The following is an 18293-nucleotide window of genomic DNA, read 5'->3' as shown; positions in this document are numbered from 1 at the left end:
AAAATATAGTGACTACCATAGCATGCCCCTGCATGAGCCAGAGCCAGTCGGCTCTTGGAAGCTGTTGCGCTTGGCTATAGTAGTAGAATATGAAACCATCCGGGAAGATGGGTGCTGTGGGCTGCAGAGGACAATGGCAGACCACTGCAGAATCTTTCCAAGAAAATCAATCACTTGGTGAGCCATGATTATCAAAGTCTGTGAAAACAGAAAAGGTACATAACATCACTACCACCATCATAAAACGTGTATTCTATGGAGTAAGCAGAAATAGCAGTTTAGCATAGTAAATCATATTAAGCAATCCATTTTGTTATGTTCTAGCACTTTTCTTATCATGGCTTATTCTCATTGAATGGTGATACAATTGACATTGTTTCAGAAACTGGTGAATTAATTTTGCTTGGAATTTTGTGTTTCAAATTATGCAAGTTTATTAACTGTTGGAAGTAATAACCTTTTAGCTATGAGACTGTAATTACCATGTGGCATAACAGAGAAAAGTGTTTTATGGTATGAATCAAAATGAGAAAATGTCTGCAAATTTTGTCTTGGATGTAGCAAACACACAGTGAGGCTTGATCTCTAATGAAAAGCAGCCATAATGAGCCACACTGATAGGCCATGTAACCTGGGTTGTCTGCAGAATGGGAAGATTCTTCTTGGAAAGCTTTCATGCATGCACTAGGTTTCTTTCACACCACTGAACCTGCCGCTCTTCATTTTCTTTTGACTAGTTGGATGAGGAAGATCTGCTGCCATTCTGGGCCTTCATCCAGTTTTCAGATTTTCCTGCCTCTTTGACATTCTAAGTAATTCTTACCTCTCTTAGACTCATTAATTTAGCATTTTGTGAGCAATTTAAAAGTTTTCTTTCTTTTCCTTTGTTGTCACTATATTTCAGTGCATGATGACAGCTTTGACTAACCCGAACCTTGTTTGTTGTCTCTGGCTTGGCTGTGTTTTGTCTTCTCATTTCTTTGTTTTAAAATTTTCATTTGTGTCGATTCCTTTTTTTTTTTTTTTTTACTTTGAGAAGTAAGCCACTAGCATCAAAAAGTGCCCAAGGTGCTTCCCAATTGATGTTCTTCTTGGATTGTGACAGAGTGCTACAAGTGTTTGGGTTACAGCCATGGCACATTGGCATGCAGTTTCTATGTGAACATGCCACCAAAATTGGTTCTGACCCACAAGGAGAGGCTCTGAGCCTACCTGATGGGTGTGAGTCAGTCCAATTCAAAAGTGCTGTGCTAAAAAAGTCCAAGAAGCCAACCACAGTCATGTTGGTGGCCAGACCTCAGTTACTTCGACTATTTGATCTAAGGATTAATCCCCAAGGCAGGGACAAGTCCTGCTATTCTATTGGTATCGCCTTCACTGTCTCCCCCCATAGCTGCTCTGACTTCACCAGCTATGAGGGCGGAACTGGATGATTATATCCGCCAGGCAGTTCGAGACGCACTCTGAGACATCCTTCGATGCCAGCACCGATGACGGTTCCACCCTTGATGCCAGTTCCATCGCCAACATCGGTTCCACCTCCGTCACTGGTATCGATTCCGATACTGTCACAGAGTCCATTGCCGGTTCCGGTTCAACCACCGAGGCCATTACCCTCACCGGCACCAATGCCTATACCAACGCCGGTGCCGGATATGTCTTTCTTAGCACCAATACTAGCGAAGTTGGACACTCTCATCGGTGCCATTCCGGTGCAACCACCCGATGCTCCAACTGCAAAACTGATGGAAGAAGAGATAACAAAGGATTTACCGATGCCTGAGCCTATACCAGGTTCATCAGGAATCTCTCGTCCAAGACCATCGTTTTCTCCACTGTTTCCATCGAGACCACTGGTGAAACCATCTATGCTGTCGATGCCATCTTTTCCTCTTCCATAGACGACTCCTCCTCGTCCACGTTCATCGGACACTTGGGATGATCCAGATACTGACTCTTCCTCGGAAGAAGTCCTCTCAGATCCTTCTCCGGAGGAAAGAAGGAAATCCTCTCCAGAGGACCTCTCTTTCTCTACTTTCATTAAAGAGATGGCCGACACTATCCCTTTTCAGCTAGTATCTGAAGAAGATACTAGACAGAAAACACTGGAAGTATGTGGATCCACTGGAAGTATGTGGATCCACTGGAAGTTTGTGGATCCACCTAAAGAAGTCCTGGCAATACCAGTTCACGAAGTTCTTGTGGACTTGCAACACAGGCTGTGGGAACATCCCTGCACCATACCACCTGTAAATAAATGGACTGATGCTACCTATCTAGTCCAGCATATTCCTGGCTTTCAGAAAACTCAACTACCTCACCATCGGTAGTAGTAGAGTCAGCTCAAAAGCGGTCTAAAAGGATTAAACCTCATTCATCAAATCCTCCTGGAAAAGATCACAGGTTTTTGGACACCATCGGCAGGAAAATGTTCCAAAGTTCTATGTTAGTGTCCAGAATTGCGTCCTACCAACTCTATATGACGCAGTATCAGAGTAATCTGTGGAAACAACTTCAGGCGTTATCGGAATCTCTTCCCCAGCAATTTCAAGATTCCTTTAACAACATCATTCATAAGGGCCTGGAAGCTGGGAAACATGAAGTTAGAGCAGCTTATGACAGCTTTGAAACTTCATCTAGGATGTCTGCCACAGGCATTAATGCTCGCAGATGGGCCTAGCTCAAGGCCTCTGACCTGAGACCAGAGGTGCAAGAGAAGCTTGCTGATCTACCTTGTGCAGGAGATAATCTCTTTGGAGATAAGGTACATGAAGCAGTCTCTCAACTGAAGAAACATTTGGAAACATTACGTCAACTTTCCTCTGTTCCACCAGAATCCCAACCATCCACACATAGACTTCCAAGGAAGGATTCAAAAAGGCCATATTATAGACCACGGAGATACTATCCTCCTGCTGCCCGTGGAAGGTCATCAAGGCCAGCACAAAGATCGCAGACCCGACAACCAAGAGCACCTAGAGCTCAACCCCCACCGCAAACAGGCCTGACTTTGGGATTTTGAAAACTCACCGGAGAACAGAAGCCTGCCTGTCAATCTGACCCCAAATTTGCCGGTAGGTGGTCAGATCACTTTCTTCCATCACAATTGGTCGCACGTCACTACAAACCAATGGGTAATCTCAATAACATCTCAAGGGTCCCATCTGGACTTTCTACTGTACCAAACGATACTTCACCCACCTCGTTTTGGACAGTGAAAAATCAATCCATACTCTTACAAAAAGAATTATCCACCCTTCTGAGAGCCAGGGCCGTGGAACCAGTTCCCCGACCTCAGCAGTGCTGAGGATTCTATTCCCGTTATTTCCTCATTCCAAAGAAAACAGGAGGCCTACATCCCATATTGGACCTCCGGAAGCTCAACAAATACCTATGAAAGGAAAAATTCAGGATGGTGTCATTGGGCACCATGTTACCTCTACTTCAAAAAGGAGATTGGCTCTGTTGTCTGGATCTTCAAGATGCTTACGCTCACATTCCAATACTCCCTCCTCATCGCAAGTATCTGCGATCCTTAGTGGGACATCAACATTTCCAGTACAGGGTGCTACCATTCGGTCTTGCCTCAGCACCTCGAGTGTTCACAAAATGCCTGGCAGTGGCAGCAGCCCACTTGCACAAGGAAGGCGTACACGTTTTTCCTTACCTGGACGACTGCCTCATCAGAAGCCAAACAAGACAAGGAGCTCTCAATTCTCTCAAGCTCACAATAAATCTACTCCATTCGTTGGGATTCTTAATCAACTACCAGAAATCCCACTTCATACCATCTCACCTGTTACAATTCATCGGAGCAGATTTAAACACGATAACGTCAAAAGCTTTCCTCCCAAAAGACCGTGCACAGACACTCGCCTCTTTAGCAGACTCTCTACAAGCACGGACACATGTCACAGCTCATCAATGTCTCACTCTTTTGGGTCACATGGCCTCCACAGTTCATGTCTCTCCTATGGCCAGATTAGCCATGAGGGTCACTCAGTGGACACTCAGAAGGCAGTGGATACAAGCCATTCAACCACTGTCTTATCCAGTTCAAGTAACTCAACAACTACAGTCCTCGCTCCTATGGTGGACGAACATGGACAACTTGCTCACGGGCCTACCTTTCCAACAACCAACTCCGCAAGTAATGTTAACTACAGATGCATCCACCTTCGGGTGGGGAGCACACATTGGACCTCTCCAAACTCAAGGTACTTGGACAAAACTCGAAGCCACATTTCAGATAAATTTCCTAGAGCTTTGAGCTATACGTTATGAGCTGCATGCGTTCAAGGACTGCCTCTCCAACAAGAATGTTCTGATACAAACAGACAACACAGTAGCCATGTGGTACATAAACAAGGAGGCACATGCTCGTATCTCCTTTGTCAAGAAGCAGCACAAATTTGGGAATGGGCCCTAATGCACTCAATGTTTCTCCGGGCCACTTATCTGGCAGGCATTCCCAACGTAGTGGCGGACCGCCTCAGTCGTCAGTTCCAACCTCACGAGTGGTCCCTGGATCCCTTAGTAGCGACCAGGATATTTCAACGTTGGGGTAAACCAACAGTGGACCTCTTTGCATCCGAACTGAATCACAAAGTGGACAGATTCTGCTCCCTGTACAAGCAGAAAAACCAGTTAGCCAAAGACGCCTTTGCTTGCCACTGGAATTCAGGCCTTCTATACGCGTATCCCCCGATACCGCTAATATCCAAGGCTCTAGTGAAGCTGCAACAGGACAAGGGGTCCATGATACTCATAGCCCTGTATTGGCCTCTACAAGTATGGATTCCCATACTCCTCGATCTTTCCATCAGGGAACCAATTCGCCTGGGCACAGCACCCACACTCGTAATTCAGGATCAGGGCAGGTTGCGTCATCCCAACCTTCAATCCCTATTCCTCACAGCATGGATGTCAAAAGCTTGATCCTGCAATCTCTCAATCTTTCATCTAATGTTTCTCAAGTGTTTTTAGCTTCACGCAAACCTTCCATATGAAAAAACTATCATTCTAAGTGGAAAAGATTTACCATGTGGTGTACACAAGAAGGTATTGACCCTTTCTCCTGCCCCACATCATCTTTATTAGACTATCTGTGGCACCTCTCAGATTCTGGTCTCCAGACCTCATCCGTAAGGGTACACTTAAGTGCAATCTCAGCTTATCATAATACCATCGGGGATGCACTGATATCAGTGCAACCCCTTGTAAGCAGGTTTATGAGAGGTTTAATTCAACTTAAACCTCCACACCAACCACCAGTCACAGAATGGGACCTTAATGTAGTATTAACGAGGCTCATGTGTTCTCCTTTTGAACCCATGGATTCCTGTGATGTTAAATTTCTCACTTGGAAGACTATCTTCTTAATAGCCATCACATCTGCTAGAAGGGTTAGTGAATTACAAGCACTTGTCACATACTCACCCTATACAAAATTCCTACATGACCGAGTGGTACTCCGTACACACCCAAAATTTCTCTCCAACGTAGTTACGGAATTCCACTCGAATCAGTCCATAGTCTTGCCTACTTTCTTCCCAAAACCGCACTCTCACCAAGGAGAGAGGGCTTTACACACCTTGGACTGTAAACGTGCGCTTGCATATTACTTAGATCGCACTGCAGCCCATAGGAAATCCACCCAGCTCTTTGTTTCTTTTGATAAAAACAAACCAGGAAAAGCAGTGGGCAAACAAACTCTTTCTAATTGGCTTGCAGATTGTATAGAGTTCTGCTATGAAACAGCAGGCCTCCCTCTCCATGGGCGAGTAAAGGCGCACTCAGTAAGAGCAATGACAACCTCAGTAGCACACTATCGTTCAGTGCCGATAGCTGACATATGTAAAGCCGCAACATGGAATTCTCTTCATACCCTTGCAGCTCATTACTGCCTGGACAAGGAAGGAAGACAGGATTCAGCCTATGGACAGTCTTAAAGAACTTGTTTCCAGTATAGTGCCAACTCCTTCCACATCCAACCTACTGTGATTTCAGGCTGCCTCATCTTTTCCAACAGTACACCAGTTGTTGTGCCCGTTGCACAAGTTGTACGCTGTTGGTCCAACTTACGGATGACTCAGCCTGTAGCTTGCTAATCACCCATATGTGAGGACTATCATCCTGCTTGTCCTGGGATAAAGCAAAATTGCATACCTTGTAATAGATGTTATCCCAGGACAGCAGGATGTAGTCCTCATGAAACCCACCCGCCACCCCGTGGAGTTGGGTCCGGTGCGTTTTATTATTTTATTTTTGGCTAAAGCTTATTGCTACAAACGAGACTGAAGGGAGACCCTTGTGACTCGAGGGATCATGGCATGCTCAGTGGGCTCAGGATGCCAGTCAAAAGTTTCTAGAAACTTTGACAGAAAGTTTTCCGTGATAGGGCTCCATCAGTGACATCACCCATATGTGAGGACTACTTCCTGCTGTCCTGGGATAACACCTATTACAAGGTAAGCAATTTTGCTATCTCTCCTTGACCACACAATTTCCATTTTTTTTTTTTTGGGGGGGGGGGGTGTTAGAGTTAGTTTCAGTTGAGAAAGTTTTTGTTGTATGGCATCCATGTATGTTGAGAGAGACAACACAGTTTTTTCAAATGTTTTGTCAAATGGGATATAGAATTGTAAGTTGTCTGAATATAGTAAGAAGTTGAATCCTAGATTAACTAGTAATGCACATATAGGCAGCAGATAGATGTTGAATAGTGTGGCTGAGAGTGCTGAACCTTGTGGGATGCCTATATCAATTGGGAAGGTGTCTGTAATTTGATTACCCAGTTTGATTTGGAATGATGAGAACCATTTGTTAACATTTCTGTCTATTCCATTTTCTCTCAGCTGGTGGCATTGTAGGGTATGGTCAACTGTGTTGAATGCTGCTGTTAAATCTAGTAGTACCAGGATATATGATTCATTGTTGTCAAAGCCTTGTAGAACAGGGTTGACTAGGGAAATGAGTAGGGTTTCTGTTGAGCGATTTTTTTCTGAATCCAAATTGGTTTGGGTATAATATATTGTTGTGTTCTAGGTGGTTCTCTAATTGTGATAAGACTACTTTTTCTATGACTTTTGCAATGAAAGGCAGGTTGGATATTAGTCTGTAATTGTCCCAATCATCGATTCTGCCAGTTTTATTTTTTAGGATTAGTTTAATCACAGCTTGTTTTGCCCTATCGGGGACTAATCCTTCTGCTAGGGAGTGGTTTATTATGGTTGTGAATATCAGGGTTATTACACTGTTTACAGTTTTCAATGTACTTACAGAGTTATGGTCTAGTGGATGGGTAGCTCCATGGTGAGACCGCACCTTGAATACTGTACAATTCTGTTCGCCGCATCTTAAAAAATATATAGTTGCGGTGGAGAAGGTACAGAGAAGGGCGACCAAAATGATAAGGGGAATGAAACAGCTCCCCTATGAGGAAAGACTAAAGATGTTTAGGACTTTTCAGCTTGGAGAAGAGACGGCTGAGGGGGGATATGATAGAGTTGTTTAAAATCATGAGAGGTCTAGAACGGGTTAATGTGAATCAGTTATGTACTCTTTCGGATAATAGAAAGACATGGGGGCACTCCATGAAGTTAGCATGTGACACATTTAAAACTAATTGGAGAAAGTTCTTTTTTACTCAACGCACAATTAAACTCTGGAATTTGTTGCCAGAGGATGTGGTTAGTGCAGTTAGTGTAGCTGTGTTTAAAAAAGGATTGGATAAGTTCTTGGAGGAGAAGTCCATTACCTGCTATTAATTAATTTGACTTAGAAAATAGCTACTGCTATTACTAACAACAGTAGCATGGAATAGACTTAGTTTTTGGGTACTTATGGCCTGGATTGGCCACTGTTGGAAACAGGATGCTGGGCTTGATGGACCCTTGGTCTGACCCAGTATGGCATGTTCTTATGTTCTTCTTATGTTCTTAGCAGGCTTCATTTTAGTGATGATTTGGTTTACTTCAAGTTTAGATACTGGGTCAAATGAGTTCCATTTCACTTGACCAAATTTTTCATCAGGCTCTTTTGTTGGTAAGCAATGGGAGAATTGTGTATAGCATTTCTGTTTTAAGGCCCATAGTTACGGTACAGGGTTGAGTACACTAAGACGGAAACTTTAAAATGGGCATGCGGGCTCACATATACATGTGTGTGTCGGCGTGTGCCCTCACAGACATGGCAATTTTATAACATGCATGCCCATTCATGCACATTATACAGTATCCTAGGTGTGCATATATGTGTATCTAATTTTAAGTTTGTGCGCCCAGCAGCATAAGTTTGGTTTGAGCCGTGGAAGTGAGGGAATTTTATAACAGGTGCACGTCCACGCCATGAGCAGTTTCACCAGTTCATCCACCACTCAGCCCTGTCTAGAGTTAGATCCTGGTTCTTTAGTCTGCACTCCTCCAGTTAGCCCAGACCCCTTAAATCCCTCACAGATGCCTGGAAATATTTTTATTAAGACTTACACCTCCTCCATAGCAGAAGTAAAGCTATGTGGTACTGGATCTGTGCGCGTACCCTGGTGCATAAGTGCTTGTGTGCACATCTCTTGACCCTACCCCAGAATGCCCATGCCCTTTTTTTGTCCGATGTTAGATTTTTGCACATTGGGACTTGTACGCACATGTGGGTGGCTTTTAAAATCAGGTGGACACGCATGCCTTAGGTTGCGCACACATCTCCAGAATTTGGTGCGCGCCCAGCTTTTAAAATTCACCTTTGAGAGTGCATGGTAGAGCTATTTATAGTTTCAGATAGGTCACTGATGGTGCGTCACTATCATGTTACACAGATTTGCTAAGAGCTTTTTAAGGCAGTAAAACTTCAAAGGATTAAATTTTGCTAAGTTTTAGTTTTTTTGTTTTTAGTCTATATTTTGTTTTGAGTATTTTTATGGAGCCACCATCTGAATCTATGATTTTAACAAAAGGTATTATTTTTCATTGCACTTAGCTCAGTCATGAAAATGAGCAAAATTTATTTAATGTTTATTTAATGGCTTTTATATACCGACGAACGTTGGGAACATCTCATCGGTTTACAGATAACAAAAATTTAGCAACAGGCTTTACAATTATTGCATGATTATAGGAGGAACAGTTAAACCATTAGTTTTTACATATAACAAATTAGTCAAATGAACAATGAAAGCAAAGTCAAATGAACAAATGAAAGCTTGTTAGCATAAAAGAGGATTTTCCTCCTAAACTGGCTCCCATGTAAGACAATTAAATTATTTTACAGTCCGTACTACAAAACTAGGTGTATAGCATATCTCTTGTCAGAGCTATATACCAGATAACAGCCTCATCAAATAAAAGTACAAATAAATTATTGTGATGTTTGAGAGAGCTAAATGACAGGTGCCAAAGGTAAAAAGGATAATGTTAGAATAAAAAGAGAATTTTCCTCCCACCTAACAGGTGGGTCGCTTCCATGGGAGTAAAAAGTATATGAGCCACCATAGCAGGAAGGAGTTATTAGTAGGGATGTGAATCGTTTTTTGACGATTTAAAAAAATCGTCAGATAATTTTTAAATCATCAAAAATCGTTAGAGTCGCGATACAATAGAAATTTTCCCCGATTTATCGTGAAAATCGTAAATCAGGGGAGGGGGGAGAAACCGGCACACCAAAACAACCCCTAAACCCCACCCCGACCCTTTAAAACAAATCCCCCCCCCTCCCGAACCCCCCAAAATGTTTTAAATTGCCTGGTGGTCCAGTGGGGGGGGGGGGGGGGTCCCGGCGCGATCTCCTGCTCTCGGGCCATCGGCACCATTTTGGCTGCCACTAATATAAATGGCGGCGATGGCCCGATAAAAAAAACAAAAAATAAAAACCCACCCGACCCTTTAAAATTACCCCCTTAGCCTCTCCCACCCTCCCGCCCCCCCCCCCCCAAAACTTTTTACACATACCTGGTGGTCCAGGGGGGCCGTGGGCAGTGATCTCCCGTTCCCAGGCCATCAGCTGCGCTAAAAAAAATGGCGCCGATGGCCCTTTGCCCTTACCATGTGACAGGGCAAAGGTAGCACCGGCGCCATTTTGAATATTGGCAATACGGCTCGAGTGCAGGAAATCACTCCCTGACCCCGCTGGACCCCCAGGGACTTTTGGCCAGCTTGGGGGGGGGGTCCTCCTGACCCCCACAAGACTTGCCAAAAGTCCAGCGGGGGTCCGGGGAGCGACCTCCTGCACTCGGGTCGTATTGCCAGTATTCAAAATGGCGCCGGCGCTACCTTTGCCCTCACTATGTCATAGAGGCCGACGGTCGGGAACGGGAGATCGCTGCCCGCGGCCCCCCTGGACCACCAGGTATGTATAAAAAAGTTTTGGGGGGGTCGGGAGAGTGGGGGAGGCTAAGGGGGTAATTTTAAAGGGTCGGGTGGGGGGGGTTTTTTATCGGCGTGGGCCTCACTAAAAAAAATTAGTGATGTGAATTGGAATCGGAACCGATCCCAATTCACATCTCTAAAGATCAGATTCCCCCCCCCCCCCCCCCCCCCCCCAGCCGAACCTGATCGTTAAAACGATCGGGCACACGATTCACATCCCTAGTTATTAGTGGGAATAATGTCTGAGTTTACCATCCCTTTTCTGAAATAATTGGGAATGACTTTATTTGTAGTCTGTACCCTTAAGATTAAGATCACTATGAACTGCAGAGTCTCGCCTTCACAGGGTCATAAAGAGAAATAAAATGAGGTTGGAGATGCAAAACTTCTTTTAGCAGATTCTGTTTATCTGCATTTCTTTTTCAACAAGATTGTTTTCAGAGTTATTCAGTTTTTTTCTAAAAGTTAATTGATTATTTCAGAGTAAGCAAGAAATTGTTCTATCCAAAGAAAAAAAATTGTAAAGAAATGAAACTGCACATTTAAGGTCTTAAAAGAGGTTTGCTGTTTTTTTCTGGAAAACTTTTTTTTTTCTTTCAGGAAATCTGAACTGCTCATTTTGTCTTGGGGCTAGTAAGAAAGGATTACCACCATGTACTACATCTATTTGAAGATAGATTAATTCTCTTATCCTTAAGCCTTACAGGGAGCTCCTTGGATTCCTCTGAGTTTTTTGCCAAGTAGACACTAGAGTACCATCTATTCTTTTTGTGGAGAAAGCAAAACAGGAATAATGTTAATTTCATTTCTGTTAATGTAAACAGCCATGATAAATCTCCCCTTCCCCTTCCTGCAGAAACATTTTATAAGCTGATACTTTGTTCTGAATAAATATGTAAAATGTACCTCTGGCATACAAAATGATTTTCCTTCTAGATGTGTAACAGGCATTTCAAACTTTTTATTTTACATACAACTGCAGCCTGTTCCAGAAATCTCCCTGGTCTTAGATGGTTGTCATGGCAACTTTGAGGCACAGCGTGAGATGGGTACCATTCTGTGATTGCTGAGTTAGTCAATTAATCCTTCACTCCTGGCGCCAGAAGGAATATCATCTCATTTTAAATTATGATAGAGTTTTTGAGGGCTTTTTTTTCAAGTATATTAAAACAAACTCAGGTAAAATGAAAGAGGTTATCCTTTTTAACAGATTATAGTTATAAATTCATACAGTATTAAAATTAGGTTGTTTTGTCAATTTTAAGGTATAATCACATTCCTTGTTCCTTCCTTATAAAGCTGTTTGTTGTTTTTTTTTAAACTCTTATGCTATGTCATAATATGCAACATCAGTGGAGGCACACATTTAGTTCACATAGTTGAGCAACAGCTGCAGAACTTTTCAGAAAAATCTTCAGAGCATGTGTGAGAAAATACTGGTGCAATAGTGAGCCAACTGCCTTTTGGTTTTGATGTTGTTAAGTCAGCTGAGAAGTGTCTCACTAGATCTGTGCTGGGTTTTTCAGTCACTGTTTTTTGCACTCTTTTGGAAGATTTGCTTGCTCTTTTTCTTTTTTTTTTTTTTATGAATCAGTTTAGTAATAGTCTAACAATAAACATTACAAAAGAATCCTAACATAGTATGATCTCTTTCTTTCATATATTATGGCACAGAATAGGCAGAAATAATTCAACTGAACAAGTCTTATCTAAACGCCACCATTCCCCACCCAGAATATATGATAACTGCATAGAAAGCTGAAACTGTGTGCCTCTCTTCCTTTCATGTCAACTAACTTCCCAGTAGCCTCAGGTTGATGTTTTCATAGAGCATTGTTATCCAATAAACAATTATATAGAGGTAGATCTTTAAAAAGTACGCCGGATTTTATAAGATACGCGCGTATCTTATAAAATCCGGGGTCAGCGCGCAAGGCTGCGCAAAATCGGCAGCCTGTGCGCGCCGAGCCACGCAGCCTGCCTCCATTCCCTCCGAGGCCGCTCTGAAATCGGATCGGCCTCGGAGGGAACTTTCTTTCCACGTCCCACCCCCCGGCCCTACCTAAATACCCCTCCCCCCTTTGTTGGGCAAGTTACGCCTGCTTGAAGCAGGCGTAACTTGCGCGCGCCGCCTCGCATCCCCCGGCACAGGCCGCAGTGCTGGGGGACTCGGGACTGCCCTCCTGGACAAGAGCTACAAAGTAATTTATCAGACCTACATCCATGTTCATAAAATGGATCTGAATAAACCTGTCACATCTGTGCAGGCCGGTTAAAGGTAATCCCCAAGCAGAAGTAGTATATGACTCAAGAGCAGAGCAGGACAGGGCTTTCTGCCTGTCTGGCCATCTCCTACTTGGGTTGAACCCACATGTTCTGGCTGGCAAAACTTCTCTAGCAGGGTACTTGGAGAAGGATTCAGGCATAAACATAAGAAATTGCCATACTGGGTGAGACCAAGGGTCCATCAAGCCCAGCATCCTGTTTCCAACAGTGGCCAATCCAGGCTAGAGGTACCCAAAAACTAAGTATATCCCATGCTAATAATAGCAGTGGCTCTTTTCTAATTCAACTTGATTAATAACAGGTAATGGACTTATCCAAACCTTTTTTAAACCCAGCTACACTAACTGCACTAACCACATCCCCTGGCAACAAATTCCAGAGTTTAATTGTGCGTTGAGTGAAAAAGAATTTTCTCCGATTAGTTTTAAATATGCTACATGCCAACTTCATGGAGTGCACCCGGTCCTTCTATTATCCGAAAGAGTAAATAACTGATTCACATTTACCTGTTCTTGACCGCTCATGATTTTAAAGACCTTTATCATATGCCCCCTCAGCCGTCTCTTCTCCAAGCTGAACAGCCCTAACCTCTTTAGTCTTTCCTCATAGGGGAGCTGTTCCATCCCCTTTATCATTTTGTTCACCCTTCTCTGTACCTTCTCTATTGCAACTATATCTTTTTTGAGATGCGGCAACCAGAATTGTACACAGTATTCAAGGTGTGATCTCACCATGGAGCGATACAGAGACATTATGACATTTTCCGTTTTATTCCCCATTCCCTTCCTAATAATTCCTAACATTCTGTTTGCTTTTTTGACTGCTGCAGCATACTGAGCCGATGATTTCAATGTGTTATCCACTATGATGCTTAGATCTTTCTCTTGGGTGGTAGCTCCTAATATGAAACCTAACATCGTGTAACTATAGCATGGGTTATTTTTCCCTATATGCATCACCTTGCACTTACCCACATTAAATTTCATCTGCCATTTGGATTCCCAATTTTCCAGTCTCACAAAGTCCTCCTGTAATGTATCACAATCCATTTGTAATTTAACTAATCTGAATAACTTTGTATCATCTGCATATCTGATTACCTCACTCGTTATATTCCTTTCCAAATCATTTATAAATAAATTGAAAAGCACAGGTCCTGTACAGATCCTTTAGGCACTCCACTGTTTACCCTTTTCCACTGAGAAAATTGTCTATTTAATCCTACTCTCTGTTTCCTGTCTTTTAACCAGTTTGTAATCCACAAAAAGACATCGCCACCTATCCCATGACTTTTTACTTTCCTTAGAAGCTGCTCATGAGGAACTTTGTCAAATGCCTTCTGAAAATCCAAATACACTACATCTACTGGTTCACCTTTATCTACATGTTTATTGACCCCTTCAAAAAAGTGAAGCAGATTTGTGAGGCGAGACTTGCTTTTGGTAAAGCCATGCTGAGTTTTTTTCCATTAAACCATCTCTTTCTGTATGTTCTGTGATTTTGAACTTTAGAACACTTTCCACTATATTTCCTGGCACTGAAGTCAGGCTAACTGGTCTGTAGTTTCCCGGATCGCCCCTTGAGCCCTTTGTAAATGTTGGGGGTTACATTAGCCCCCCTCCAGTCTTCAGGTACAATGGATGATTTTAATGGTAGTTTACAAATTTTAACTAATAGATCTGAAATTTCATTTTTGAGTTCCTTCAGAACCCAGGGGTGTATACCCATCCGGTCCATGTGATTTACTACTCTTCAGTTACTACATCTTCTGGGTTCACCGTGATTTGGTTCAGTCCATCTGAATAATTACCCATGAAAACCTTCTCCGGAATGGGTATCTCACCAACATCCTCTTCAGTAAACACCGAAGCAAAGAAATCATTTAATCTTTCCGCGATGGCCTTATCTTCTCTAAGTGCCCCTTTAACCCCTTGATCATCTAATGGTCCAATTGACTCCCTCACAGGCTTTCTGCTTTAGATATATTTATATATATATATATATATATATTTTTTTTTTTTTTTTTTTTTTTTTTTTAAAGTTTTTACTGTGAGTTTTTGCTTCTATGGCCAATTTCTTTTCAAATCCTCTCTTAGCCTGTCTTATCAGTGTCTTACATTTAACTTGCCAATGCATATGCTTTATCCTAGTTTCTTCTGTTGGATCCTTCTTCCATTTTGCGAATGAAGATCTTTTGGCTAAAATAGCCTCTTTCACCTCACTTTTTAACCATGCCGGTAATCGTTTAGCCTTCCTTCCACCTTTCTTAATGTGTGGAATATATCTGGACTGTGCATTTAGGATGGTATTTTTTAACACTGTCCATGCCTCTTGCTTACTTTTTACTTTTGTAGCTGCTGCTTTTGTTTTTTTCTATTTTTCTCATTTTATCAAAGTTTCCCTTTTGAAAGTTTAGCGATAGAGCCTTGGATTTCCTTACTGTCCCCCCTTCCAGTCATTAATTCAAATTTGATCATATTATGATCACTATTGCCAAACGGCCCCACCACCGTTACCTCTCTCACCAAGTCCTGTGCTCCACTGGGAATTAGATCTAAAATTGCTCCCTCTCTTGTCTGTTCCTGAACCAGTTGCTCCATAAAACTGTCATTTATTCCATCCAGGAACTTTATCTCTGTAGCATGTCCTGATGTTATATTTACCCAGTCAGTACTGGGGTAATTGAAATCTCCCATTATTACTGCACTACCAATTTGGTTAGCTTTCCTATTTTCTCTTAGCATTTCACTGTCTGTCTCACTATCTTGGCCAGGTGGACGGTAGTATACTCCTATCACTATACTCTTCCCCAACACACAAGGGATTTCTACCCATAAAGATTTGATTGTGCATTTAGTCTCATGCAGGATTTTTATCCTGTTGGACTCTATGCCATCCCGGACATAAAGCGCCACCCCACCTCCCAGATGCTCCTCTCTGTTATTGCAATATAATTTGTACCCCGGTACAAATGACAGAGAGGAGTATCTGGGCAGGCAGTGGTCAGGGCAGGCAGAGTTTATATAGAGATGAAGACCAGGCCAGTTCAGCAACAAAGAGTCAGTCCAAGAGCAAGGAGATGCAGGACGAGCAGGAATTGGAACAGGTGAAGAGTGCAGGGCAGGAAACAGGGCAGACCAGGAGGCAGGAACTGGAACAAGTCAGGGACAGTACAGTGCAAGGCAAAACTGGAACAGGGTGCGTGCAAGGCAAAACAGGGACAGGACAAGCAAGACCAAACCAGACAAATGAAGACAAACAGGCAAGAGGGCCACTGAAAGGCCCAACCAGAGCTAAGTGAACAGGCAAACAGGAGAACCACTGGGAGGCCTACAGAAGACAAGGAACAAGGGAAACAGGAGCAACTCAATGAGGCTGTGGGTGAGGCAAGTTTTTAAGGCACAGCAGGCTTACCTCATGTGCCTATGAGGCAAGCCTATGCAGCTCAAATTGCAGCCTACTGAGGGCCCCTGCAGGCAGGAATGCCACAGCAGCCAGGGTCATTACAGAATCACATATTCTATAGGGAGAAGAAAGGATGAGTGGGGGCATGTTAAAGATATTTCAAATATAAAGGGGCAGCTATTCCTTCTTCCATCTCTCTGGGAGTGTAATAGGATGTTTACCACAACCAGTCCCCAAGAAGATGCATATTATATTTTCTATTGTACAGTTTCAAATCTGGCAAAGCAAAACCTCTGATGTCTGAGGGTTTCACTAAAGTCTTAAGCACTATTGATTCTTTCTTCTCTGGCCACAGAAATTCCCTAAGAACGGCCTTGAATGTTTTCAACTCACTACGCAACACAAATATTGGTAGCAAATGAAAAATATATAGCCACGTAGGAAATATCAACATGTGAAAGAAGTGTACCCTTCCCATTACGAAATATGGAATTTTGCCCAGCTGAACAATGTTTTTAGAAGAAACAAGTATTTGGGAAATATTTCATTTTTAAAATTGCCCTTTTTTGAGCTACTTCAGAGGAAAGCTCTTTATGAAAGCAAAGTTTAAACTGATTTGGAGAAAGCACCTCTGTTGGGAAAATGATTAGAATTCTTAAGTTTCCATAGTAAGTAGATATTTGGAAATCATTTGGCATGATACCTACAATATTTAGGATGAATTAATTGAAAATTACAATTTTTGAGAAATATTTCCTACTGAAACTTTTTAGCACCAAAATCTTAACAGCACATCTCTTTATTTTATTTCAGGCACTAAATATATACCCTTTGTTTTGTCTAGGCCAGAGCCTCAGCAAAAAGCTCCATCTGTACCCCCTCCACCACCACCTCCTCCACCACCACCACCCCCTCTGCCTGAGCCAACACCACCAGAACCAGAGGAGGAGATTCTGGGATCTGATGATGAGGAGCAAGAAGACCCTGCAGATTACTGTAAAGGTTTGTGCAATGATAATTCTTGAAATACTGCACATTTCTTAATGTTACTGAATTATTATATAACAACAATGAGAAAATTGAGTTGCCTGTCCAAAAAAAAGTATGTTACTGCTTTCTGTGTTTATACAATTGAAGACTACCATGTGCTTTTTAAAAGACAATAGATTGACTCATATGAGAAAAGAAACCATTTACAGGAGACATTGCATATGAGGGCAAACAAATCTCATTTAACTCAACAACTTGTACTCAACTTTTTAGACTGATGTAAACTTCTGTAGTTCATTAATTTCAAACAGTATTGTACTGAAAAAAAACCACATTACAATTGTAGTTCTCTATATAAGGTTGAAAAAAATATTTAACCACAATTTTTTATCTATATAGAACTTCTCATGATTGGTTTTAGATACTATAAGTGTTAAATATGTCTCTTAAATGTCTCGCTATCCATTAATTTAGATAACAATTCCTTTATGCTTTTTATTGTACAAAGGCAAGCACACTATAACTGTCAGAAAATGAACTTACACTTTTTGCAGTACATAATTATAATTTTTTAAAAATTGCCTTCTGGGGTCTTTCCAGAACCATGCTCAAAGTGAGTTACAATTCAAGTATAAAAAAGACAAGAAGAGGATGGTGCCTTATAGACTAACCAGTTTATTGAGGCATGAACTTTTCGTCAGATGCCCAAAAGACATTTTACAATGGAGGTTAGGATGGTAAAGTAACTTGCCCAAGGTCACAAGGAGTATCCATGGGAGAAGTTTGATTTGAATCCTAGCTTTCCTGGTTCTTAGACCATTGTTCTAACCTCTAGGCCCCTCTCCACTTCATAAAAACATAGAATATGATGGCAAATAATAACCACAAACCCCATCTAGTCTACCCATTTTTCCTTCCTGTTGCTATATTGCAGACCCTATGTGATTTCTGGCTTCACTCTCCCTTCCCATCAGTTAAGTATCCTATTGCATGCTTTCTTGAATTCCAGTTGTGGGTTTGCCTCTTTTACCTCCTTCTATAGCTTTTAAGTCTTTTCCTTTTCAACCTCATACCATGACTCCTTGTTCTAGAACACCCTTTTGACAGAAAACTGCTTGCTTTCTGTCCATTTATATTTTTTAGGTATTTGAACATATACATTTCCCTCCATTTTTTCTCTCCTATAGGGTATATTTATTTAGGTTCTTGTCTTTCATCTCATTGGGCTTATGGTGCACACTCTGCACCATTATT

The 18293-nt window shown here is 42.1% G+C and overlaps 1 protein-coding gene across 10 annotated transcripts in view; it reads left to right on the top strand.

The window, feature by feature from the left end:
- Positions 1–18293, top strand: part of SRPK2 (SRSF protein kinase 2) — a 424006-nt gene that overhangs the window by 195019 nt on the left and 210694 nt on the right. For all 10 annotated transcript variants that reach the window (XM_029615025.1, XM_029615034.1, XM_029615027.1 and 7 more), the window contains one exon: positions 16894–17051. In XM_029615025.1, coding sequence (XP_029470885.1) covers positions 16894–17051 — 158 coding nt within the window. The remainder of the gene's footprint in view (positions 1–16893; positions 17052–18293) is intronic.

This window comes from Rhinatrema bivittatum, chromosome 9 (genome assembly GCF_901001135.1).
Source record: "Rhinatrema bivittatum chromosome 9, aRhiBiv1.1, whole genome shotgun sequence".
Classification (NCBI taxonomy): domain Eukaryota; kingdom Metazoa; phylum Chordata; class Amphibia; order Gymnophiona; family Rhinatrematidae; genus Rhinatrema; species Rhinatrema bivittatum.
The sequence above is the reverse complement of the archived record's forward strand: the minus strand, read 5'-3'. Positions and strand labels throughout refer to the sequence as shown.